Source organism: Chiloscyllium plagiosum, chromosome 2 (assembly GCF_004010195.1).
Source record: "Chiloscyllium plagiosum isolate BGI_BamShark_2017 chromosome 2, ASM401019v2, whole genome shotgun sequence".
In the NCBI taxonomy this organism is placed as follows: domain Eukaryota; kingdom Metazoa; phylum Chordata; class Chondrichthyes; order Orectolobiformes; family Hemiscylliidae; genus Chiloscyllium; species Chiloscyllium plagiosum.
This window is the reverse complement of record NC_057711.1, coordinates 41,757,809-41,785,694: the sequence shown is the minus strand read 5'-3', so window position 1 is coordinate 41,785,694 and position 27,886 is coordinate 41,757,809. Positions and strand designations below refer to the sequence as shown.

The 27,886-nt window shown below is 38.7% G+C and overlaps 1 protein-coding gene across 8 annotated transcripts in view; it reads right to left on the bottom strand.

Moving 5' to 3' along the window:
- xrcc4 (X-ray repair complementing defective repair in Chinese hamster cells 4) overlaps positions 1-27,886 on the bottom strand; it is a 383,221-nt gene that overhangs the window by 313,246 nt on the left and 42,089 nt on the right. For all 8 annotated transcript variants that reach the window (XM_043708498.1, XM_043708491.1, XM_043708485.1 and 5 more), the window contains 2 exons: positions 24,896-25,059; positions 18,506-18,693 (listed from right to left, as the gene is read on the bottom strand). In XM_043708498.1, coding sequence (XP_043564433.1) covers positions 18,506-18,693; positions 24,896-25,040 — 333 coding nt within the window. In that variant the 5' untranslated portion in view covers positions 25,041-25,059. The remainder of the gene's footprint in view (positions 1-18,505; positions 18,694-24,895; positions 25,060-27,886) is intronic.

The window sequence follows — 27,886 nt, the reverse complement described above, 5'->3', positions numbered from 1 at the left end:
CTGGGGCTGTTTTCCCTGGAGCGTCGGAGACTGAGGGGTGACCTTATAGAGGTTTACAAAATTATGAGGGGCATGGATAGGATAAATAGGCAAAGTCTTTTCCCTGGGATTGGGGAGTCCAGAACTAGAGGGCATAGGTTTAGGGTGAGAGGGGAAAGATATAAAATAGACCTATGGGGCAAATGTTTTCACGCAGAAGGTGGTACGGGTATGGAATGAGCTGCCAGAGGAAGTGATGGAGGCTGGTACAATTGCAACATTTAAGAGGCATTTGGATGGGTATATGAATAGGAAGGGTTTGGAGGGATATGGACCGGATGCTGGCAGGTGGAACTAGATTGGGTTGGGATATCTGGTCGGCATGGATAGGTTGGACCGAAGGATCTGTTTCCATGCTGTACATCTCTATGACTCAAGTCAGTTGCATTCTGAATGATTAGCCATTCATCAAAGGTGGAAGTAGGGAAGTTGGAAGCAGATTAAGGAAGACAAGCTTGAGGCATGGAATAAGGAGGGTTAATAGCTTGAACTTGACATAGTAGCTACAAAAGTAACAACGATTAACAGAAATATGGGCAGACTTTATTGAAATCTATATAATAAATACCACAGTTAGACCATTAAAAAAGCTACCTACCGCAATCTGTTATAAAATTTCCCTTTCCCATGTTCAATATTTTTTTTTTAAACACTGTTCTCCAGGATGTGGTCAACATTGACAAGGTCATTTTTACTTCCCATCCCTGAGCAGCATTAAAGTATTAAGAGTCCATGAATGTGGAAGAGAAGTCACATGTAGGCCAGACTATGTACAGCAGGCAATTTCCTTTCCCTTGAGGACAGTTAGGTCTTTATGACAATCCAACAACTTTTGTGGTAACTTAATATCACCAGTGTACAAACAGTGATGTTTAAAGTAAACTGAACTCAAATTGGCAGTTTAAATATAAAGTAGTCTGACTGAAAATGTAAGATGTAAAATAAAGCTTGTGACCAATAACATACACGATGAGCAAGACATTTTAATAGACAGATGTTACAATTATAAATATAAATAACAGCAGTCTGATGATCTTGTAAGAATGCAAAATTTGGGCTGAGCTGACCAGTGGTATGTAAAAGCTAAGTGGCTATTTTGAACTTTTAAAAACAAAGGTAATTATAGTAACTGGTTCACTTATTACCAATCACGCAATCATTGCAGAATGTGCCAAATCATTTTAAACAAAAAGGAGAAAACATTCAGTTAATAAGAACGTCTTAAGTTATTTAAATGATGCAAATATTTTGCAGTTCCTCAATGACTATTGCACAATGAGTCGTAGGTAACAATTTCAACTTCTGGTTTATTTAACAAACACAAGTACAGCATTGACATCATCTTTTTCTCTTTATACAGAATAATTGAACTTTTTTTTAAAATAACCAAGTATTTAACCAACTTTACAAGCCTACGGCATGCATTTTTAATGAAAGTTTAATGGCAGTTACATTAAAATCAAGGCTCAAAGCAGACCGATATGCCTACGTTTGACAAAGTAACAGCCATAAGTAAGTTTTCAAATATCCATGAGTTAAATGTTGAGAGATTTATTTTCATAACATGTTGCACCAATTGTGAAATCTTGAGAGTTTTCAATTCCAGTCCAACTGCTATTGCCTGTTGGCAAATATAGAGAGGTCTATTTTTCAGAGTAGTCTCTGTAGACTATGTGCATCTTAACTATGGATTTTGCTGTCCATCTGGATCTGAAAGACCTCTGTTTTCTCAGAATTGTTGCTTAAATCCAAGAAGGCATAACAGCAAACCATTGATGCATTTTTGCATGACTTTAGTTATTATTAATGGGTCCCAATACTGAAAATGGTATGACAGCATTGCTACAAAATACAGCAGAGTTAACAAATATCTGCTTTGACCTAAACAATAGATTAGTATTTAGATGTGAATCCTGTTAAGAATTTAAGTGGCCGCAGTCAGAGCTGCTCCCTGATTCAATTAGATTATGGTTGATCTATACTAAATCCATTTGTTAAGTATCTATGTATCTTTAGCCAACAAAATTCCATCTATCAAAACTTTGAAAGCTCCAAACAATGCCCAGCTTACCCCAGCTTTTCGGAGGAATAAATTCAAGATTTCCGTCATCATTGGTTGGTAGCTCTTGTCTTGAATTACTGTTTCAAACTGCTAATTTGCAGTAACAAGAAAAGTGGTGTTCACTCCAAACACCACAATGCTGTTGTCAAGCCAAAAAGACATCCTATCACACCAATAATTAATGTGCTATTTGAATTTCAGTGACAGAGTGATACCAATTACATGGACTATGCATCCCTAAGATTGGAAAAATCATACCAAACAGCCTACCCCATCAGTTCTTTGTACCAAGCAAGGTGCTGCCTAAATCCAACTAGTCTATGCATACAAAACTCAAAATCCACTCTCCAACAATGGATCTAATTGCATGACTGGGCAATACTTGCTAAATAATACCAAGTGTGAGAAAAAGTATGTTGATATCCAATTTAGGATCAGTTGTTAGGCTCATTGTGTGGTACTCTTGCAAACAGTGGAGGTTACATATATTAACAAACAGGATTCTGTTTGCAAACAGAAAGAACACGCACATACACACCACCTGTTTCAACTTAACAAAATAGTTGATAGTCATTCTCTGGCTCATTTTTTAGGGCAATGTCTTAATCAGAAGCAGCCGAGCTCGCTTAAAATTTGAACAGACCTTGGCAGTTAACTGTCAGTCTTCATCCACCTGGTGCGTTCTCCATGGCAACAGCTCTGCCAGAATTCACTTGGCAACCAATCAACACTCCTCTCATACAGTACATATTTGTTTTCCCTTATGTTGGTATGATTGCAAATTGTCCTGATGAGTACAATACAAAAAGCTTTGACAAAATGGGTCTTTTTCAGAAATATTTGATGGTCAGCAGTCAGGAGCAAGGATCAGCAGATGCAACGGCAGCAGGGGAAAGAGCGAGCAGAAGTGTTGGTCGGGAGGGGTCAAAGAGCGGGGTGGGGGGGTGGCAAAGAATCAGGCTGGACAACGGGATTTGTAAGGTGCAGTGTATGACTCTATGTCTCTCAGTGTGAAATTATGCTTGATAACTATCCTGTTAAATGTGTTTGGATGTTTTATTAGGTTAAACATGCTACATAAACACAAACTGTTATTGAAGTAAATGCCTTCACAGTGGATTAAACAAGTTTCACAGCTTCAGAATAATCTTCCTTTCCCAATTCACTCTCCCTCATTTGTTGTCAATTTGCCTAAGTATTTGATGGTTGACATTTGCCAAAAAAAAGTACCTTCATACCCCAATTGCACTGTGTTTCATACACAGAAGTAACTCCATTTAGAACTGTGATTTAAGTTGAATGCCTGATAGCCTATCATTATGCAGCTGAAGTTATGATGCACACTTTCAATCTGGAAACAATAATTAGGATAGAAAAGAAATATACATGATCCGTGAAAGGAAGATGCTTAATATGTTAAATTTCCTTGCAAGTTTTGATCTTTCTATGCTTTCAGCATCAGCTTTGGCACTTAAGACACTGTCGCTTAGTGACAATGTATAAAGAGGTTCAGTTTTTACACATACATTGACACCACCAAGCTGAATGCCTTCATTACCTCTCTTGCTTCCTCTAGTTTTCATGTAGTTAAGACCTCTTGTTCAAACTTCAGTCTTGGACAAAACAGTTTCTTCCAGCTAAACACTGAGGTTGAAAGCCAATAAGTGCAAACTCCCACAATAAACCTTTTCCACTCATTCAGTGCACCTCCTGATTACACTCAGATTAAACCAAACCATTTACAATCTCAACATTCTATTTGATAATGAGGCAAGTTCCAAATGCTTTACTGCCTCTTGTCCAACCAAACCCGTTACCCACTGGAAGTCCTCTTTCCTGGCCTTTATCACTTAATTGTTAAACTATTCCAACTTTCCAGGCTTGCCCTCAACTTCCATACTGCATGATCATCAGTTCACCGAAAGTTTTGTTGCTCAAACCCTATTAATTGCCTGGTCACAGGCACTTTCCTCCTTCCTTCAGCTCACCAATGATGGTCACGCTACCACCTATAAGACTCCACATTTTGAAATCCATTCGCACCTACAAGTAACTCACATAACACAGCTTTTTAGAACAAGGCTTTTAGTTAACCTTCCTAATATCTCCTTTGTGCCTTCAGAGATCATTTTCATCAGATTTGACAATCATGTTGTACCTTTGGATGCACTATGTCATAGGTGATTTACAAAGGTATTTTGGTTGTTATGCTTGGTATTAAGAGTGCAAAATATTGAAATGTGTTTTGTTTTTTATTTTCATTAAACCACTTCTAGAAAGTGAACATGCAGAACAAAACAAAGTCTCCTTACAATATCCTTCAATGAATTTTGAGCTAACCACTACGTACTTCTTCCATCATCCACATCACTGCTTCTACTTCTTTCGCAAGGAGGCCATTCCCAGGTCAGTGTATTCATTTTTAGTACTCTTCCTTCATCTGGATTCCTCCTCCTGATCTCCATGCCTTTCCAAATCTTTTCACTGAGAACTATTGCATGACATCAATGATTGCAAACTCTGCCCTCCCTCACTCTGAACTATTTTCCCCTAAGCTTCCAACCCAAACATTGTCATCAGAGTTGTTGATGATGACCTTTTCCTACTAGAGACCAAATGTGAACTTTGGTTCTCTCTATTATCTGCCACGGACCTTGCCCATGCTACTGAATATCAAGCCATGATACCAAGGACTGTGATAGACCTCAGCTCCTTTGCAGATGGTCAGGATTGTCAGGTTCCTCAAAACCTGAGAAGCCAATTCTCTCTCCCACCCCAAAGCTCGAGAGGCCCATTCTTTTAACCTGCTCCTTCTACACTTATTTTATTGCTTCCTATTTCATCCAGTCTTGAAGCACCTACTTCCATGATGAGCTTGATACCTTCCAAAAAGTCAAAAGTATTCAGCTTTTATAACTTATTCAGAGAATGTAGGATTTGCTGACTGGGACAGCATCTATTGCACATCCCTAGTTGCCCTCAGTACTCCCTTGAAGCTCTTACAGACAAAGTTCCAGGATTTTGACTCAGTGACATTGAAGGAATGACCGTATATTTCCAAATCAGGGTGGTGAGTGGCTTTCAGGGGAATGTGCACATGGAGTTATTCCCATGTATTTGCTGCCCTTGTGGTTCTAGATAATAGTGTTTGATAGTTTGGAAGGTGCTGCCTAAAGGAGCCTTAGTCATTTGCTTGGTGGCATGGTGGTTCGGTGGTCAGCACTGTTGCCTCACAGTACCAGAGACCCGGATTTGATTCCACACTCAGGCCAGTGACTGTATAAAGTTTGCACATTCTCTTCATGTCAGCGTGGGTTTTCTCACAGTCCAAAGATGTGCAGGTTAGATAGATTGTCTATGTTAAATTGCCCATAGTGTCCAAGGATGTGCAGGATAGGTCAGTTAGCCAAGAAAAATGCAAAGTTACAGCGACAGAGTAGGGGGATGGATCAAGGTGGGGTGCTCTTTGGAGGGTCAGTGTGGAATTGATGGGCTGAATGGCCTGCTTCCACACTGTAGGGATTCTATGATTCACTACCCAGAGAAGAAATTCCTCATATCTGTTCTGAGTGGCCCCTTACTCAGGTATGCCCTCTGGTCTTAGACTCTCTCCAGTGGAAAACAATCTCTCTGCATCAACCCTGTCAATGCCCTAATAATGGTATGTGTGTTAATAAAGTCACTTCCTATTTTTCTAAAGTCCAATGAGTGAGTATAGGCCCCCACCTACTCAACCTCTTCTCACAAGACACTCGTTACATAGGAGTCAACTCGGATCAACCTAACGAACCTTCTATAGATGGGTTCCAATGCCAGTAGATCTTTCCTTGGATAAGGGGCCCAAAACTGTGCACAGTATTTGTTGTTAATCATACGAATCATTGGCCAACGAGTCTCCCTTATGAAAAGTAAAATAAAAGATTCTGGCCAGCAATTCCCCTTACTATTGCCAAGGGATGTCTGGCATTTTACCTGTGTCAGATTGCAGCTATCACCAGCTCCCCTCTTCACTTCAACACAAATGCATATAGACAGCTTGCTTTGAAATCAGATAGTCTTTTTGAGAAGCAATAGCCTGAGGTTCAGGCTCTTAATCAAATCAAGTGATAAAATCACTTCCAGTGAAAATCCATGCTGGTAAAAAAAGAGGCAATCTCTCCTACTCCATTGGGAAGAGGGAGCCCAGCAAATAAAAGGGTGCTTTTCCACAAACTATCCATAAAGAGTAAGCTTGAGATCTGGTGAAGACAAAGAATGCTTCTCCAAACTTTCTCCTGAACCATGGTCTGACTTCAATACAGAAAAAGACCATTTGATCCTTCAATCCTGTGCCACTCTCAGCAAGATTGATGTATCTAGGCCCATTTCCCTGCTTTATACCTACAACTGTGCAAAATCTCCCTTTCACTGCAAGTAAAGATGAATTCTCTCCACATCTTTCCTGAAATGTGGTGCCCAGAATGGCCCAGGTGAGGCTCAACCAGTGTTTTGTACAGATTTATTATGACGTTTTTGTTTTTATGATCATGCCCCTATTTTTCAAGTCCAGGATCCTGTATGCTATATAATCCACTCATTCAACTTGTCCTGCTCCTTTTAATGAGTTCTCCCCAGACACCCAGATATTCTTACTCCTGCATCCCCTTAAGATTTGAATTGTTTGTTTGTATTGCCTCTCCCCATTCTTATCAAAATGAATCACTTCAGGTTTATCTGTATTAAATTTGATCTGCCAATTGTCTAGCCCACTATGTCCTTTTGAAGTTTAACACAACCATCGTCAAGTTCACAATGTTTCTAAAGTTCCTGTTCCCACCTCCCTATCTTGCTCTGCACCAGCCAGTTCACCTGCATCTATCATGAGGGGAAATGCAAGAATCTATCATTAATGTTACAGCAAGATGCTTATGAAATCTTAATGAAAGCTGTCAAAGTTACCATGAATGTTTGAGCAGGAAATCAAGTTCAACACTTCTTTGAATAAGTAACAAGTAACACAAATGCTGGGGAACCTGTACATGTAGCTGATTTCTGAAATAAAGTTTTATAAAGTTAGCTCATAGGAAGCAGTGAGTGGAGGATAAATAGGTCATTTTTGTATTAACATAACTAGTGGAGTACCACAGAGACCAATACAGGAGCCTTTACTATTTAAAATCTATTTGCTTGGATGAAGGTACTGAGTGTATATTTGCTAAGTTTGTTGCTGACACAAGATAAGTATGACAGTACAGCAGGTGATTAGACAGTCAAACTGCATGGTAACATTTATTGAAGGGAGAAGGAATATGAAAGTAGGGAAGTTTGGTTGCACTTGTATAAGCCATTGGTGAGATCATATCTGGATTACTGAATATCTCAGAACTTAAATCGGGGTATAATTGTATTAGAAGGCTCATTTAACTGACTCCTGAGTCAAAAGAGTTACACCACGAAGAAACGTTGGACAAATTGGGCCTTCTAAATCCAAAAGAATGAGAGACAATCTCATTTAAATACATAAGATTCTGAAGGGACGAGATAGGTTGGGTGCTGATAGGATGTTTTCCCTTATGGGAGAGATAAGAAACAAAAAACAGTTTTAAAAATGTGATTTCCCAAATAAGATTGAGAAAAAAAAACTCATCGCCAAGGGTCATTTGTCTGTAGAATTCTCCCCACCGAGCAGTGGAGAAAAGTTTTTTGAGTGGTTTTAAGGTTGAGTTAAATAGTTTTTTGATTGGCAAAGAAGTCAAAGGTTAAACGTTTTATGTTCAAAGCTACCTATGAATCCTCCATCATCTGCCCCATGTTGCAAACTCCCTGCTACTTTTCCCCAACCTCTTTCCTGAAATTTGTTTCTCAGATGGGAACTAGAGTATTATCCACTCAGTTTGACCAAAACACTATATTGATCTTTACACACAGTATTCAACGGTTATTATTACCTATTACAAATAGATTCAGCCACAGAAGAAAACTAATACTTAGCAACAGGTGCACATATTTTGCATTTCATCTCATACTTATCCCATCTCCAATAAACCAGAGTATTGAAGAAAAATGTGTCTGCTTAATGCATTTTAATTAACAAATTTTAAATTCACAATAGATCATAGCTACTTTAGAACTTAATGTGCTAAAACAATTAGATGCAGCTAGGATTTAAGTTAATACAATTTTACTCATATTTAAACCAGGATATCATTTGAGCCAAGACTGTGTTTCTCTGTCAAACTAACAGGAGAGGGAACTGAAAGGACTTACCTCATTCAATTTGAAATACCAGCTCAATGAGTAATTTATTTTGCAGACCACCTCATGTCTCATTAATTTCTATGGGAATTCAGGGAGTTACATTGGGAAGCCAAAATACAAGACATTGTCTCTCAGGACCTTTGGTCAAAACAATTATACGCCAGCTGTGCAAGTAAGACAAATATCCACATTACCTCAGGGAGAATTAGGCAGCAACGTCCTGAATCATGGTCAGAAGAAATCACAAAACACTGATAGGTGTACAGGCACAGCAGGAAAACAGAAGCATGAAATAAATAGGCAAGTGAATCTTGATGTGGTACAGGGAAACCAAGAGAATGGAGAGAAAATGAATTATAGAATATAAAATGAAAGAGGGCCATGCTAAGGAGGGGACTCTACATATCATGCTTCGCCCAGCTATAGTATCATCAAAAAGAATTTCCAAGCAAGCAAATTTCAGACTAAGACACCACTAAAGACTCAGTTAAAAATTGCGCTGCCTCGTAAATAACCAGATTACATAAGTCAGGAAGATCCCCAGGTTCAGACCGATTTCAACCCTTAGCCACTAACATCCTGTGAAAAATATTCAAAACAAGTTGGCAATCTACATATCATAAGGATAGCTTTAAATGTCACAGCTATTTATTTCCCTATAACTATCAGAATCCACTTTTACTTTACATTGTTTGCAACAAGTATTGTTATCAGACTACATACCATTTGTTCCAAGACAGACTCAAGCCAATCCATATAACCCCTACAGAAGACATTGTACCTCTCAAGTATAAGTCTACAAAAACCTGAATCTTATATCTTAGGACAGTGGCTTTTTGCTGGTGTTCATCAGATATCTTCTTCCACGTGGCAATTAATCATCTCCATCTGTACTTAACTTTCTAACTCTCAATGCTCCCTTTAACCACATAGCTATCAAACCATTTTTTAAAATGTTAAACAATGAAACATTAACCATTTCACTAGAGTCTATAATTCACACGTCTAAGACTCTGCAAGGAGATAAATTTTCTTCGATTTCCAAGGATCGGTTAAAGCTCACTAATTTTATACTCTATTTACTAGTTTTATGCTTAATTCCAAGTTAAATAACATGCACATTTTTCTATTGCTGCTGACACTTTAAAAATCTTGTCCGTCTTCTGTATATCTCTGTCCATGGAAAACATCAGCTCTGTAAATTTCTCTCAATTCAGAACACCAACTGCCAGGTTCATTCATGTCTTGCATCTCTACACTGTCTCTAATGACAGAAAATCTTGATGCTCACAGCTGAAACGGCTGGCAACACTAAAGTTCTGTTTGTGCTTCAAAGAACATATAAATGTTTTACAGACACAATTTGGAACCCTGCTACCAAACCTTTTGACGTAGACAAAAAAAAGCCCGCCCATACTGAAATCCAAGGTAGACAAGTAGAAGGCTGGAAGCAACACATCAAGCCAGGCAGCATTAGGAGGTGAAGAAGTCAACATTTCAGGTGCAAACCTTCTTCAGGAAAAAGGGTTACAGTTGAAACGTTGACTTCTCCACCTCCAGATGCTGTTTGGCCTGCTGTTTTCTTCCAACCTCCTGCTTGTCAACAAAGCCTTTTGGCAGCGGCTTCTATGAACAGTCATGAATTTCAGTTCAAAATGAGATAATGCTCAAAAGTGAGAAAGCATCAAAAGGGAGAGCATTAACTCCTGAAGACAAAGCTTCATTCTCCTTAAGATCTCAGCAAAATTTACCAAATCAGTATCCCCAGTTGGTCTTTTAATCATCCCTGACTTTAATATTGCTTTATTTCTAAAACATGCAGATCCTACAATGCTTGTGCATTCACATTTCCCACTACTACTCCACGATTTCTTGCCTGCCATCAATATGCAGCCTTATGCTCTGCCTCCCAGGAAACCTGCAGCAAATGTCACATTTTTCTCCAAAAGCAACTGCTGCTGCTCCCAAATGCAAGCTGCTCGCTAACACACATTGCTCTTAGATTTTCCCCAGTGAAAGTTACAGCCCTGACCAAAGAGGAAAACCATGGCTGGACCTGGTGACAACAAAAGTCATCATCCTCACCAATAGAATCCCCTTGGAATTTGTTCACCAGTGTTACTTCCAGCTGCCTGCTGAACCTCCAAACACAGCATGGGTTTCCTCTGCATTTGCTGCTGATAGGCTTACAATTAGCCTATCAACAGCAAACTCACCAGCAAGGCAAGAGAGAACCTTGATTGGAGAAGCAGCAACTCTCAGTTTCTGTCCTTTCTATACTACAAGGGTGACTTTCCTTGAACTGATGGTTCCTTCCACCCTACACTTCCCAAGTATTTTGAGAACTTTCTAGGGCAAATTGACCTGCATTCCTGTGAGGTTTGAGCCCTGATACATGTACTTAATATTCCCGTACCTAATGTCCCCTCCTTGTTCCAGCACCCTCTCACATCCAAACCCTACGACTGTGTACTTGTTTACTTCCACAAATGACATTGACAGAAGGAGGAAGGTGGCAATTAACAGAGAAATCATATCACAATTAGTACAAATTAAGCTTTAAGCATAGCATATTGCAAAACCTAATAAGATTAACCTGTTGTGATCATTGATCTATCAACAATTCCTCACTATCTAGTCAACATATGGTATCAAACTAAGTAGATTTGTACTGTCACAAATTTGTTTCATACATCATAATTGCTTTTGACTATATTTTAGCAAAAATGTTGGCTTTTACCAGAATGCATGCAATTAAATAATCACTGAGAGAATGGGGAGAGTTGCAGCCCCAATGTGCCACCTCCAGGACAATAGTCCAGGAGCAGCATAAATTTCCGACAGATTAGATTTCATACAGTGTGGAAACAGGCCATTTGGCCCAACACGTCCACACTGACCCTCTGAAGAATAACCCACCCAGGCCCATTTCCCAACATTTACCCCTGACTATTGCACCTAACACTATGGGCAATTTAGCACAGCCAATTCATCTGATCTGTACATCTTTGGACTGAGAGAGGAAACCCACACAGACACGAGGAGAATGTACAAACTTCACACAGACAGTTGCCCGAGTCCCTGGCGCTGTGACACAGCAATGCTAACCACTGAGCTACCATGCCGCCCTTCCAAGCAAATCTGCAAACACAGCACATCCCAAACAAGCTGCAGCATAGCAAACAAGTGGCAGTGGTGGGATTTGAACCCACACCTCCTTAGAGATTGGAACCTTAATTCAGCGCCTTAGACCGCTCAACCATGCTACCAGCCACTAAGAGGCCATGAAGTTAGCAAATTGGCCAGTGGAGAGATAAATGAGAGGGGGGTGGGAGTGGGGAGAAAGTGGCACAGAGTACAATAGGTGAATGGGGGTGGGGATGGAGGTGATAGGTCAGAGAGGAGGGTGAAGTGAATAGGTGGAAAGGAAGATACCATTCACCTATTGTACTCTATGCTACTTTCTTCCCACCCCCACCCCCCTCTCATTTATCTCTCCACTCTGCAGACACCCTGCCTCAATTGCTGATGAAGAGCTTTTGCCCAAAACATCAATTTTCCTGCTCCGCGGACGCTGCCTGACTTGCTGTGCTTTTCCAGCACCACTCTAATCTAGACTCTGGTTTCCAGCATCTGCAGTCCTTGTTTTTACCAAATTGGCCAGTGGTGCCATATTAAGTGCTTGCTTGTCCCTAATCCTCCTAAGGGACAAAAAAAATCAGGCCCTAAAACATCTTAACTCAGAGTTCGTATTATCCATCTTATTTTCTCATTTCTTTTAAAATAAACTGCACTTTTCAGATCATTTGAATATTAGTGCTAAACACAAACTAGTGTAATACCTTCGGGTGGAAAACAACTACTTTTCCAGCTGAGGACAGCTAACTCTGCACATGCAAGAGATTGAAGTTAATACCTGCTGGTCAGCATGGTTTAATATGACATGAACAAATGGGTTTAAGTTGTTTATGTAGTTCAAGTTATGTAGTTGAACTTATTTAATTGAAAAATTGCTTTGCAATCAGACACCGAAACTGACGTTAAATGGCAACAGCCCAATCAATGGAGCAGCAAATCCTGATGTCGCACAGGGAATATCTGTTAACACATTCATCAATAAAATGGATGAGAGCAATTGTTACCGGTATGTTATAAAATGTGCTAATGTGGTGAGTTGACAAGAAAAGGTAAACAGTTTTTAAAACGTGAAATTAAAATTTATGCAAGTAAAAATAGGACTCACCATTCAATGGGCTTAGATGAAGTTGAGAACTATAGATTTGAGCTCTATTATTGAGAAATTGTTTTGGGTAACTTTTCCTTTGTATATATTCAAATGAAATCCTTGCTTCCTTGACCCACTGACGTGACTGTGATAATTTTTCACTACAATAGGAACCTATTTAACAAAATTAAGGCAAATGTGCATTTATTTTGTGCATGTGGTGTCAAATGACATTGGAGTCAGACCGTTATTGCTAAAAATGTCTGCAGTGGTATCTCAACAGCATCATCCCAAAATCAGGCTCAATTTGAAGTCATGGACTTGAGTGGCAGTTGTGTTTGACTCCTTTGAGAATAATTATAGCTATGTTCATCATTATTGGCAAACTCAGTGACAAGGGCCTTCCAATCATACAATTATGGAAGCTGTGATTTATGCAGAGTAAATATTTCAGTCGGTTAGCCAACACCCAAAGAGCTGTGTGTTTGAAATATTGGCCTCATCAAGCAGAATTGTTCAGTCAGACTGAAGTTACAGTTAATATTTCTGCTTGAAATCTATTTGCAAAGTGGGTCATGGCTTTATTATTTTGTGTACTGCATACAAATATACATCATATATTACTTAAATCAAATATTATTGCTTCAATTGACTTAAATAACAATATTTGTTAGTCCAGAGTCATTGAGATGTACAGCAAGGAAAACTCATCCACGCTGACCAGATATCCCAACCCAATCTAGTCCCATCTGCCAGCACCCAGCCCATATCCCTCCAAATCCTTCCTATTCATAGACCCATCCAAATGCCTCTTAAATGTTGCAATTGTACCAGCCTCCACCACATCCTCTGGCAGCTCATTCCATACACGTACCACCCTCTGTGTGAAAAAGTTGCCCCTTAAGTCTATTTTATAACTTTCCCCTCTCACCTTAAACCTATGCCCTCTAATTCTGGATTCCCCCACCACAGGGAAATGACTTTGTCTATTTATCCTATCCATGCCCCTCATGATTTTATAAACCTCCATAAGGTCACCCCTCAGCCTCCAATGCTCCAGGAAAACAAACCCAGTCTATTCAACCTCTCCCAATAGCTCAAATCCTCCAACACTGGCAACATTTTTTCTGAACCCTTTCAAGTTTCACAACATCTTTCCGATAGGAAGGAGACCAGAATTGCATGCAATATTCCAACAGTGGTCTAACCAATGTCCTGTACAGCCGAAACATGACCTCCCAACTCCTATACTCAAGACTCTGACCAATAAAGGAAAGCATACCAAATGCCTTCTTCATTATTCTATCTACTTTTAAGGAGCTGTGAATGCACACTCCAAGGTCTTTCTGTTCAGCAACACTCCCTAGTACCTTACCATTAAGTGTGTAAGTCCTGCGAAGGTTTGCTTTCCCAAAATGTAGCACCTCGCGTTTACCTAAATTAAACTCCATCTGCTACTCCTCAGCCCATTGGCCCATCTGATCAAGATCCTGTTGTATACTGAGGTAACCTTCTTCGCTGTCCAGTATACCTCTAATGGGCGGCACGGTGGCACAGTGGTTAGCACTGCTGCCTCACAGCGCCGGAGACCCGGGTTCAATTCCCGCCTCAGGCGACTGATTGTGTGGAGTTTGCACGTTCTCCCCGTGTCTGCGTGGGTTTCCTCCGGTGCTCCGGTTTCCTCCCACAGTCCAAAGATGTGCAGGTCAGGTGAATTGGCCATGTTAAATTGCCTGTAGTGTTAGGTAAGGGGTAAATGTAGGGGTATGGGTGGGTTGCGCTTCGGCGGGTCGGTGTGGGCTTGTTGGGCCGAAGGGCCTGTTTCCACACTGTAATGTAATGTAATCTAATCTAATCTTTGGTGTCATCTGCAAAGTTACTAACTATACCTCTTCTGCTCACATCCAAATCATTTATATAAATGATGAAAAGTGGGCTGAGTCTTGGTCCAGGTAAAAACAATGACTGCAGATGCTGGAAACCAGATTCTGGATTAGTGGTGCTGGAAGAGCACAGCAGTTCAGGAAACATCCGAGGGGCAGTAAAATCCTCGGATGCTGCCTGAACTGCTGTGCTCTTCCAGCACCACTAATCAAGAATGAGTCTTGGTCCAGTAAGAATACCTGTCCTCTCTGCTCATCATACATATGCCAATAGGAAATGTACAAAGTAAAGGATCTCTGTAACAAAACCTTTGTTACAAAATCATTTAGCTGGACAATAGGTCAAATAAAGTTAAACTCTGGATTATAAGGAACAAAAGGTTTGCATGGTGAATTGGTTCAATCCAGGAACTCACTGTATCAACCTAAATGAATAGCAGTTCACATCTCAAACTTGTCGTGATTTCATTTATCACACTAATTATAGTTTGGTGATTGCAGATTTAAGAAATGCATCATTTTGAATAATTATGAAAAGTAAGAAAATATTCACCAATTACTGAAAAGTTCACAGTAATATCAAAAAGGATGTGATAATTCAGTTCACGTTCAAATGTTCACATATAAAAATAGAAAATCAACCAATTGCTTAGCAGGGTGCAGGCCATAATTTAACGCAGAGCTTCAAAAGATCCCAAATTGGAAATTTTCCAATCAAAGTTAAATTAACACTTTTAAGTCAAAATAACTATGAAAAAATATTCTGTTAGCACTATCATCACAAAGCCATTACTTGTCCGCAAAGTTTTCTATGCAGCTAATAAAATGTACTCGTATTCCATGACATTAATGTGTTTCACAATTAATAACTTTTAGACCTGTTTAGAGCACAGGCCGACTCTGTGCTTGACCTGTAGTGTTTGTTTAGGTGGCAGTGGTTTGAATGGTCAGTCTGCAGTCTTCAGTGGCCTTCACTGAGTGAAGGCACGTGGGTGGCCCAAGATTGTACAGCAGCTGGTAGTGATACATACTGTGCACCAACTGCATTAAGACTACTGTTACTTTCAGGATTGACTTTTCACTTCCCCTCATGCTTGCAATTCCCAAAAACCTATTTTGCATTCATCTTAATTATATGTTTATGCTTCATGATGCAGCCATTTGTTAAACTGCAGATAAACCTATCTTTACACAATGCTTCTGAATATACAACAGAGAGATTCATCATAGTAAGTGGCAACAGCAGTTTTGTAAGCAGTTTTACTCATAGCACGTTTAATAACCAAAGATATAAAACAGCATAAACTTCTAGGTTCTCTTCTTCCACACACAATACAGCTTTACTTTCAGGGTTCCTGACAAACTATATATTTACCCTCTACACAAGTGATCAACCACTTTACAGACAACCCTCAAATAAAAGCAAAATGCTACAGCTGCTGAAAATCTGGAATAAAATCAGAAAATGCTGGAGATTGCTACAGCTGCTGAAAATCAGAAAATGCTGTTTCCAGAGGCAAACAGAGTTAATGTTTCAAAATAAGTGTAGCTTTCCTTTGGAATATCTCCGCAGAATAGTCATAGTTGGTTTGAAACAAATTAAGTCCCAATTAAGGTCAACATTGCCTCCATTCGTCTGAAATATTGTTTTATTAATGATTTGCCACTACTCAGGCAGGACTGGAATTGTTATATTTAGTCTGATTATATTCTAACTAAAATTCTCACAAAAATAAGGTCAAACAGCATCCATGGAGAGAAAAAGAGAGTTATCATTTTAGGTCAGTGATCTTTCATCAGGATTCTGGTCTGAAATCTGGAATGTTGAACCAGAAGTCAAGTCTTTTGGAGGGTTTTTTGCAAGGTCTAGAGAATTCCCTCACAGTACCTTACTAAACTCAATTTATTAATTACCTATTTCATCCCCATGGGATCTTCCACGTTTGGTTCTGGCCTTATCCTACCACACATCATTGCCAGAGCAACTCACCACTCGACAGGCATTCACTGAATGACAAGTGTGCCTTGCACCCGTGCCATCTTTCAAAGGCAATTGTGCATCTGCAGAAGAATTGGCAAATCCAGCATTGTCAGTCATTGACAACATCATGGTATAGCAGCCACAAAACCACACTGCACACAAGTTGGCAGGCTGACTCACACAAATGAATTCCTCACTCTAGTTGCAATTTAACTACTATACAGTGTGCTTTACCTGTTTGTAACTAAATCCTCAAAGTCAGTGTAACCCAGTCCCCAATCACACTTGTCCCCACAGCTTGGCATTATCGAGGAGGCACATCATAGACCAGTAAGCAATCGAACAAATCAAAACATGAGTTTTATTAACCAGAAGAAAAACAAGAACATAAACAAAACCAATAGAGGCTGAAGTTCACCCTGACAACACAAATCAGATTTCTACACCACAAACAAAAAATATTTTACTGTCTACAACTGTTTGCTGCAACCACCTCGCAAATATTGGAAATGGATGTTAATGAGGTCCTAAATAAAAATCGAAAGAACTGTAGATACTGGAAATCAGTAACAAAAAGAGAAATTGCTGGATAAACTCAGCAGGTCTGGCAGGATCTGTGGAGAGAAATAAGCATTAATGTTTCAGGTCCAGTGGCCATTCCTCAGAACTTTGCTTTCTGAGAACTGAGTTCTCCGGATGGGCCAAATGGCTTCTATCTAGAACTTTGCTTTCTGAGAACTGAGTTCTCCGGATGGGCCAAATGGCTTCTATCTGCTCTGTAGGGATTCTATAATTCTAGCAAAAAAAAACCCACTAATTTCAGTTCTTAATCTCAGGAATTGAGTGCTAAAAAAAGCTCAAACTTGATAAATGGAAGCCAGTTCCATAGGCAGATCCCAAAGTTTGATAAGAACAACGATATGCAGGTATCATGGAATGATAGTCTCTGCTTCATACAAACATGTATTTTTCATAACAGATCAGTCTGGAATCTAAGCAAATGGGACTGATAAGGAGAATTCAGCTGGCAACATTTACTGAAGTCTTAAATTATCTGTAATGATCTTAAGTACTAATAAGCATTTACAGAATATATTTAGAGATATCTATTGTGAAAAGAATCCTGGTGAAAAGAACTCTCAAATACATTTTGTTTAATTATTATATGCTTACACAAATACAGGATCATAATATGTGCCATGTTAAACATGAAGCCTGAAATGTTGGAAATTACATTGCGCTTTCTTTAGAATATCAGCATGGGAAAATATCAAAAAATAAGTAAATTAATAATTTTACCAAAATACAGTACAAGTTGTCACACATGTTTGTCGTCACTATTTGATATCAGGTTATTCCAAGACAAACGTAAAACAGGAGAAAATAAACAAATATAGCATGAAATGGAAAGCATGTGTGAGAAGGCTAAAACAGTAGAATGGAGAGAGCTGCAATTATATATCCATTTTTAAAAATCAGGCTAGATATGAATACATAAAGTTAATAGGATAGCAACACATAATTGTTTAAGAAATGATATTGCATTTCTAACACGTTCTGAAAAATATGTAACATTCCCAATAATCTTAAATACACTATGGAGGAAATTCAATTCTTGAACACAGAATTTAAAATGTCTACATGTTCATATCAGAAGCAAACACGTTCCATTCCAACTCATTTGTGTTCATCTGTATAAATCTGGAGATGCGGAGAAATATTTTATGGAAACAATTTTCCCCAAGATTGAAGAGCAGATTCATAAATATCATCCCCTAACACTCTGGCTAAAGGTAAAATTCTTCATTGTCTTACCAGACCATAGGGTGCTCACTCATTAGAGAAGGATGACTGGTGATGGTTTAAGTAGAGGGTTATGATGCCTCAAGTGAGGGGAGAGGTTGAGGAGAGTCCGCCATGGTAACTTCAGCTGGTGCATTGCAAGCCAGCCATCCAGCCAAATGAGCTAACCAAGGTAAGTTTCTTTGAAACCAAACTAACAAAGTTACTTTAACCTTCCTATCTTTTTACATAAATAAAACTATTGTTCTTAAATTAAAAAATAGAACTGTACTTACTGAAATGTCTTGTAAAAGCTTTTCATATAAAAAATGAAAAACTTCCTTGTCCTTGTCCTTAAAAAAGTCAAAACTATATTTTTTCATTCTTTCTTCCCCCATTGTCAGTGCTTGTCGAAGTTCATCAACATATTTTTCTCTGTCCATTTCAGCCTCTTTTGCTTCCATTGTTACTTGATTTTCTGACACTGGAAATAGAATTGACAATTGCATGTGTAAGCAATTTCAAGTTTAATTTAATTAATCACGAAATAAACAGACTGATTATAATTAAATCTAACATAAAGCTACTCCCAGTAACGATAACCACAAAACTATTATCAATTGTAATAAAACCCCAGTAGGTTTATTGGCTTCCTTTCGGAAGGAAGACTATGCAACATCCAGCATCACTGTGAAGCAGACTCTGTTAAAAATCATACAACACCAGGTTATAGTCCAACAGGTTTACTTGGAAGCACGAGCTTTCAGAGTGCTGCTCCTTCATCAGGTGGTTGATTTTTCCACTCCAAAAGCTGGCACTTCCAAATAAATGTGTTGAACTATAACCTGATGTTTTTAACTTTGTATACCCCAGTCCAACACCAGCATCTCTAAATCAAGCAGACTGTGGGAAGTGTGCAGCAAACTAGCATCACTGACAAGTAGGTTGGGAGAGAGGACCTGGTGGGACTCAGGACATAAATAAGAATAAGATTTTTCTGCTCTGAAAGCTAGTGCTTCCAAATAAACCTGTTGGAACTATAACTTGACAGAAGAACAATTTCCCAATAAAAGCCTAGGCTGCTCGGCCCAGATGAAGTTCAGCTGGTGTGCTGGTCTGGTTTTTTAATGGTTTAAACTAATTTGACATAAAATGGGATACAGAATGGAGGTCCAACAATGGCTGATGCATGGACAAATGTAGAAGGAAAGCCAAGTCAGTCTGATAGGCAGAGTACATGTAGTCATGTTAAAACAAAAGTGAGTTTGGCAAGGTAAGATGGAATTTATTTTAATGCAAGGAAGCAGAGGAATTGAGTGCGCTAATTAACATATGGGATCTGACACTGTTGATATCATGGATTTTCCCCCAATATTGAGTTTCTGGAACCTAGTGACTGAAAGGATAACAGATGTGGAACCATCAAAACATCTAAGAAATAATTAGATGATCATTAAAGCTCCACAGAATTCAAGGTGACAGGCTAGATGGTTGAAAAAATGACTAAAGTAGATAATGCCAGATGGCTGATAAAATGGGCTGAAGGATCTCTTTCTGGGCTGTTAAACTCTATGACTCTATGAAGGAAGTCTGCCATTCTTACCTAGTCTGGTCTACATGTGAATTCAGGCCCACAGCAATATAGTTGACTCTCAACTGGTTCCTGAAATGGACTAGCAAGCCAGTTAATTCAAGGGCAATTAAAAAAGGACAACAAATGCTGGTAGTGTCAATGATGCCCATATCCCATGAAAGAAAAAATGTTGGGCACAGCACTTGTGAAATGGATCTGAACAGAGTCAATGATAAGTGAAATTAGGCTTGCGAACATTATTCTGTTAAAAATGCAAACAGTACTTTAGTTTTCCTTTTCTCCAAAAAAGTCTATCAATTGTTTAACTTGAACCAGAATAGACTGCCCAGGCATACTACATCTTTAACATTTGGGTTTTCCACTTTTCAGAGTTGAATTTTTCAAAGTGCCTTGTTATAAAGTCTTTAATAATGGCTACTAATTTTTTCCCAATGACAGACATTAAGCTAATTGGCCTATAGAGTCCTGCTTCCACTCCCCTTCTCTTTCTGAATGAAGGATTTATATTTACCACCTTCCCAATCAAAGGACTAGAATCAAATCTAGGGACTAGAAGGAATGCAAAAGTTTTGAATGGCTGGAAGAAGTACAGAAGTAGGGAGTGGTGAGACCACAAGGAATTTGGAAACAAGCATTGGAATTTTAAAGTCAACACCTTGGTAGGCTTAGAAGCCAATGTAAGTCAACCAACAACATTCAGTTATAGCTTGGGAAAAATTGCAATTTCATTCTTTAGCTTATGCTGAGAAAAGGATTCTAAATGGAAAGAGCTCATTCCTGATGAGTTAGACTGGTGCTCTGCATTTTTTTTAATGTTACAAATTAAATTGCCATCTCTGCCAGTACCTATTTTGGAAGAAGCTCCACATTCAACATAGATGGAATAAACCACAGATTTGGTACAATGCACGAGGTTTCCATTGCAACCAGATCTCCAAATGAGCATTATAGCTTGATGCCAATCTCGTGCCTTTCCCCAGACCCCTGTACATCCCTAGTTTCTATTCAAATAATCAGTTAATGCCCTGTTGAATACCTTGATTGACTTTCCTCAGCCACATTTACAGTCAGTACATTTCAGATTCAAATCACTCACTGTGTGAAAAAGCTTTTTCATACATTACATTTGCTTCTTTTGCAGATTATTTTAAACTTGGGACTTCTCCTTCTCCATCCTCCATTTAGAAAGAATTTCTCCCTATCTACTCCATCCAGTTCTATTGTAATTTTTACAAGTTCTATCAAAGCTTCATTGCGTATTCTCTGCTCAATGAAAACAGAACAAATTTCTCCAGCATATTTTCACAATGTAAGTTTCTCATTCCTGCCACCATTCTTGTGAACTTCTTCTGCACACACTCCAACATATTCCCATCCTTCTTATAGTATGGCACACAGAAATGCACACAGTACTCCAGCTGGGGTCTAACAAGTGATTTCTACAAGCTTTGCATCACTTCCTTGATCTTGTGCTCTAGGCCTCTATTAATAAAGTCCAAAGTACTCAATGCTTCACTGACTGTGCTCTCCTTTGTCCTGCCACCTTGAAAGACTTGAATACATAGTCACAGCGATCCCTCAGTGCCTATACCTGCTTTGTTTTTTAAACGTGTCTCCATGTTTCCCAACAAAACGAATCGCTTCACACTTCTGCGCATTAAACTTTACCAGCTTCCTTGCCACCCACTCCACAAATATATCTACAGTCTGTTCTGCTTTAATGCGATAGTTCTGTTCCTGTGCAATCCCGTGTTATAAGAAAATCACGTAATAGCAACCGAAGGGATTGGAATCATATTATAGACAGTGTAGGTAAAGAAAGGTCGTGTTCTACAAATGATGGTCTAAATTCTTCAATGGCATTATAGCCAATTCACGTTGAAGAAATGCACATTACAGCAGAACCAACTGTACATTCTTTTGGGGTTCTTCCCTGCCATCTCACAATTTGCGATGTTTCCAAGTTTTGTATCATCATAAAACTTCGAAATTGTCCCCCAGCACAAAGCATCTGGGTCATTAACATCTTGGAACACTTGCCCCTCTCTGCCTTTTACAGTAACATTATTCCTGTCCAAATATGGGAAATTCAAATCCCCCATTATAAATACTTGAGATCACTAGTATCTACATCCTTCTCAGTAATGTAGTCTGTCGACTACACAGATCTCTTTCTTTGTTTGGGTCCACCAATTTTATTCTTTCCTTGTATCTTCACTTTCTCCAGCACTGCAATGCAATCCTTAACCAATGCTGCCAACTCTCCTTTTTCTGTCCTATTGTTTCTGAACAGCTAGTATCCTGGATTATTTAATAGCAGGTCTATTCTTGCTTGAGTAACAATATCATAAACATACTATACAATCTGCAACTGGAACGCGGAAATCTTATTAATTGCACTCCATGCAAATTATATAGATGATTTTCAATGTGAGCATAAAAGAGGTACAGTTAGTAAGCTTGCAGATGACACCAAAATTGGAGGTGTAGCGGGCAGCGAAGAAGGCTACCTCAAATTACAACAGGATCTTGATCAGATGGGCTAATGGGCTGTGGAGTAGCAGATGGAGCTTAATTTAGATAAATGCGAGGTGGTGCTTTTTGGGAAAGCAAATCTTAACGGGACGTATACACTTAATGGTAAGGTCCTAGGGAGTGTTGCTGAACAAAGAGACCTTGGAGTGCAGGCTCATAGCTCCTTGAAAGTAGGATCGCAGGTAGATAGAATAGTGAAGAAGGCATTTGGTACGTTTTCCTTTATTGGTCAAAGTCTTGAGTGCAGGAATTGGGAGGTCACGTTCCCGCTGTACAGGACATTGGTTAGGCAACTTTTGGAATATTGTGTGCAAGTCTGGTCTCCTTCCTACTGGAAGGATGTTGTGAAACTTGAAAGGATTCAGAAAAGATGTTGCCAGGGTTGGAGGATTTGAGCTATAGGGAGAGGTTCAATAGGCTGAGACTGTTTTCCTTGGAGCGTCTGTCGTTGAGGGGTGACCTTATAGAGGTTTACAAAATCATGAGGGGCATGGATAGGATAAATAGACAAAGTCTCTTCCCTGGGGTGGGGGAAGTCCAGAACTAGAGGGCATAGGTTTATGGTGAGGGGGGAAAGATATAAAAGAGGCCGAAACAGCAACTTTTTCACGCAGAGGGTGGTGCGTGCATGGAATGGGATGCCAGAGGAAGTGATGGAGGCAAGTACAATTGCAACATTTAAAAGGCATCTGGATGGGTATATGAATAGGAAGGGTTTGGGTTTGGAGGGATATGGGCCGGGTGCTGGCAGATGGGACTAGATTGGGTTGGGATATCTGGTAGGCATGAATTTCTGTGCTGTAGATCTCTATGGCTTCTGACTCTATATACTTGCAGTTTAACTATAAGTCAGACTTCATTAATTTCTCTCTTACTCCGACTTTGTCGATTAACTTAACTTTTCTCTATTCTCATTATAATGTCTCTCCCAGTATCCTTAGCACCCTGGTATTTCTCTCTCAATTTCAATCAGAAAGATAGGTTTCTCATGAGTTCCAATGAATTTCAGCCTTTGCATAAACTTTCCTCAGCAAAATGTGACATCCTCATTTATAAAGTTTTAAAATGCATCAGCTTCTGACACTAAATTAAAGTGAGCTATTTGTTGCTTACATAAATATCATAAAACAGAGTCAGTTTCTTTTTATATATTATCACAAAATAAAATCTGTTATTTTTAGCTTAAGTGGACTAACTTTGATCAAATACATAATATTCACTGGAGAATGACACAGAATTGAATATGGAACACAATTTACCTTTAAAATAAGCTTCTTTGACTTTGCAACAACTTGAAAGCTGTTACAGGGTTGACTTCTGTATCAATGCCAAAAGAAACTTGGGTTTTGCTTAGTTATTCTAGACCTCCATTTTACATCTATTCTACCACAAGATAAATTTATCATTACTCCCAAAGTGTTACACATCAGTTGGGTAGAAAACAAAGAGGAAATGGCACCCCATTATCAGAACTAGAGGATTATTTTTATTCACCACACATTGTCTTTATTGTCTTCACATTATCAAACAAAATCTACCTACACATCAAGTAGGAGCTGAAAGCCCTAGCTTGTGTCTATCAAGTCCACTTCTCCATTGCATTCAGTCAAATATCATTTAAACGTTGAATTTAACATGCAAATAGCATTTGTTCACTAAACACGTGACCATATCACAAATAAAATAATAATGATTAAATTTTGAATTCTTTTATTATCAAAATTAAATAACCTCGAGAAAGTTAAAATCATTATTCAGGTACTCTGCATTATCTCAAAACATGATTTTAATTTCAGAAGCAAAGTCAACATTGCTACAGTCTGCATTTCCATGTGTAAAAGATCCACGAGTACAGAGACCAGACGCCCTGGTTTTTCATTCAATATACCAGTGTCCTGACAATTTCTTTAAAAATGGCTTCAGTGTCCTTGTTTCACCTTTTTCCATTTTGTCAAATAAAATCTAAACCTCTGGAGAAAATCTATGTTAAATTTTGTCTTTCTTCTTGTAATCACTCATCACACAACATTCTATTGAGTAAAGTGTGCTGGTATCCCTCTCTACCACTCCTCAATGTGTTGAGGAAGTTGCCATTATGTTTTTAGTGCTGATGGCTAATTGCTGATAAGGCCTTTTAAGCAATCTATGGAACAGATTGCCAACTCAGTTTGGACCTATTCTGGCTGATGTTATCACATGACCTTCCACTTTCAAATGCCACTTCTCCAGAGTCCTGCCAGTGGTCACCCACCCTATCTATTATCCAAGAGCCCCACCTTTCCAATGGCTTTCAATGTGCTCTGGTTTTGACTTTTGAAAATCTAGTCACACTATCCATGAGAGTGTTTCGTCAAACTGCGTTCACAAAATGCACGTCTTTTACATGCTAAGTGCAGAAACATAAGCTTGCATATTCATGTTCCTCTATAAATAGATGGTCATACAAGAGATTACACATCAGCTTTACAGACACGAGCATCAAGCAGCAAACCTCAGCAGGAATGTATAAATCAGATTCTTATAAAGAAACAAACAAAAAATTACAATGCATAAATACCTCTTCCACTCCAAGCTTGTTCTCCATTGCAGAGAGTCACTACAAAACCACTTCCCAGGTCTCGTTCCTTTTCCCAACTTATCTGCATATAGTGTACAGTGTCTGGTGAGGAGAGTGGCCAGATTCTGCAAACATGCCTTTCCATTGTTATCTTGTTTTAGGTTCTAAAGCAAAAACAAAATTATGTGGAACATTATGATGCACGAAACTGATTTTAGCAGCTAAAAACAATACATTTTATGACAAAATGGGATGACACTTTGAAGAGTGCTGGAACTTCTAGAAAAAATTACAACCAACACCACCAACTGATCTAAGTATTAATATAAAAACAGAACATAGCCAGGAATGAGGTATGATTTACAATTCATTCAAATTCTGGTCAGTTCTAAATTGCTATCTAAAAGTTTAAATGGTTAATGATCTTTTCTAAACATTCATTCATAAGATGTTGGCGTCGCTTGCTGGGTCTGCATTTATTGCCTGTTCCTAGTCGCCCTTGAGAAGGTGAAGTAGCTGCCTTCATGAAATGCTGCAGTCTATTTGTTGTAGTAGACTCAGAATGCCATTATGAAGGAAACTCCAGCATTTTTACACAGCAACACTAATGGAACACTAATATTTCCACCTCAGAACAGTTGTGACTCAGAGGGAACTTGTCGTGCTGACTAGCTGCTGATTGTACTTTGGTTCTACAATTCTAAACTCAATTCCAAGAATATCACCTATATCTAATACTGGTAATTGTACTTCACCTTAAAATCATGATAGCAAGTAATTCTTTACATACTGGATGCTTTTCATACCCTCTTCAAATGAGGAACAAACACAGAAGATACCGAAAATAACTCAGCAGGTCTGGCAGCATTGGTGGAGAGAGAACCAATTAATACTGATAGTCCAGTGCGATTCTTCAGATCGGTCATTAATTCTGCTTCACTCACCACAGATGCAGTCAGACCTGCTGAGTTTCTCCAGTATTTTCTGTGCTTCTTTCAGATTTCCAGCATGCACAGTAATTTGTTTTACCTCTTTAAATGAAGTGTTGATTTTTTTGTAGTGTAATGTATGAAAAAAAGACTTGAAAAATTAAAATTGAACTGAATCTTGGAATTGTTGTTTCCTTCCTGATTTTTTTTAAGTATCTCTCTGAATGTTGTCATATTGTGACTTGAAACATTTCCAGATAAATAATGGACACAAGTGATCCTAAGAAATATATGGTATAAACAATATATTTTTATATTTAATACTTCATTTAAATGGCAGCAATCTGGTTTCCTCCCACAGACACAAAGATGTACAGGTTAGGTGAATTGGCCATGCTAAATTGCCCGTAGTGTTAGGTACAGAGGTGAATATAGGGGAATGGGTCTGGGTAGGTTGCTCTTCGGAGGGTCGGTGTGGACTTGTTGGGCCGAAGGGCCTGTTTCCACACTGTAGGGAATCTAATCTAATCTAAAAATATCAGATCCTGAAAATAAATCTCAATGTCAACTATTTACTGTTACACATGATAAGTAATCCACAAATATCATATTTTCTTTGGCTTGTTGTGTATCATAAATAACCACAATGAAACTTCTTCTTACATCTATTATTCAGAGTCCATCTGTATTTGAATTGTTTCTATCTCGGGTTGCTTCACACTCACTTATGATGAAGGCAGCAGTGCCAATTTTGTTGTATGCAGTACAGACGAGATTTTAGGAGTTAGGGAATATAATAAATAAGTTTATCAAGAATGTGAAGACAGTGGTGTTTTAGATATAATGCTAAGAACAATCCAAAAATTGGGATAGCGCTTTAAGTATTGACTACAGTTTGTATCCGATTAAAATAATAAATTTTGAAAGTAGAAGAATATTCATTCATTGAGAGACAATTCTGTCAGCAATCATTCCTCAAATTGACTCGAGTAAAGCATTTTGAGGAAAAGGATTAAAGATTATCACTCTGAGAACAAAGTGCTCAATATAAATTGCTAAGATCTCAGCTGTTTGACAACCTCAATAAAGTTAATGATTTTAAGTGTGGGATGTGACGAGATTGCGACCTCCTGCAGTCTTGACTTAGATCTTCAACTCTTGATGGTGAGCTGCTAATATATAATTGACCTCATATGCCTCAGGGACCAAATTGTTGATTATCTTCTAGCTTCAATCAATCAAATAGAGATGGCAATTGCATTTATAATGATGGGAAAAGATTCACATGTCTTTCCTAAATGAGGACAATCCCTGAAGATGAAGAACAACTATGTCAGTGGCTTTTGAATAAAGATCCACTGTAAGATGTGATACAGAAGAAACTGCTTTGTATTGACTGATTGGTAATTAGTGTCAACAGGTATGTGAAGTCAAAATGAATCAGGAATGAAGGAATTGTCCAATTTAAATGCATTGCACTGCGACCAAAGTAATTTTAAACAATAAATTGTTCATTTATCTTCGTCCTACGAAATAAACTTTTCACGACAAATAAAGTACTCATCTGTCATACATGATTCTCATATTATCTCAGTCTGGCAGAAAAGCAAATTTGTCTTTGCAATACACAGTTTCGCACCATGTCACATCCATGTCACGAAGGAGTAGTGTTCCAAAAGCTTATACTTCCAAATAAGCCTGTTGGACTGTGTGATTTTTAACTTCATAGCAAGTCAGCAGTCTGAATACTGACAAGGATGACAGTCTCTCTGGGGACTGTAGCTAGAGCCAATTCCACAACATCACAGAGGGGCATAAAGAAGATTGAAAAATATAGTGACATGGAATTCTATAGTTAGAGAACTGACCTATAGCCACAAATATGATACCTGCAGGGTCTGTCATTTTCCTGCTGCCATGCTCAAGGATGCAGATACCTTAATGGGAACAATGGTGTTTGGGTTCCACATTAATATCAACCCATGATGGATGTAGTCACAGAGTCAGAATTAAGAAGGTTAATAGGAAATTAACCTACATTCTCAGATACAAGGTATTCAGG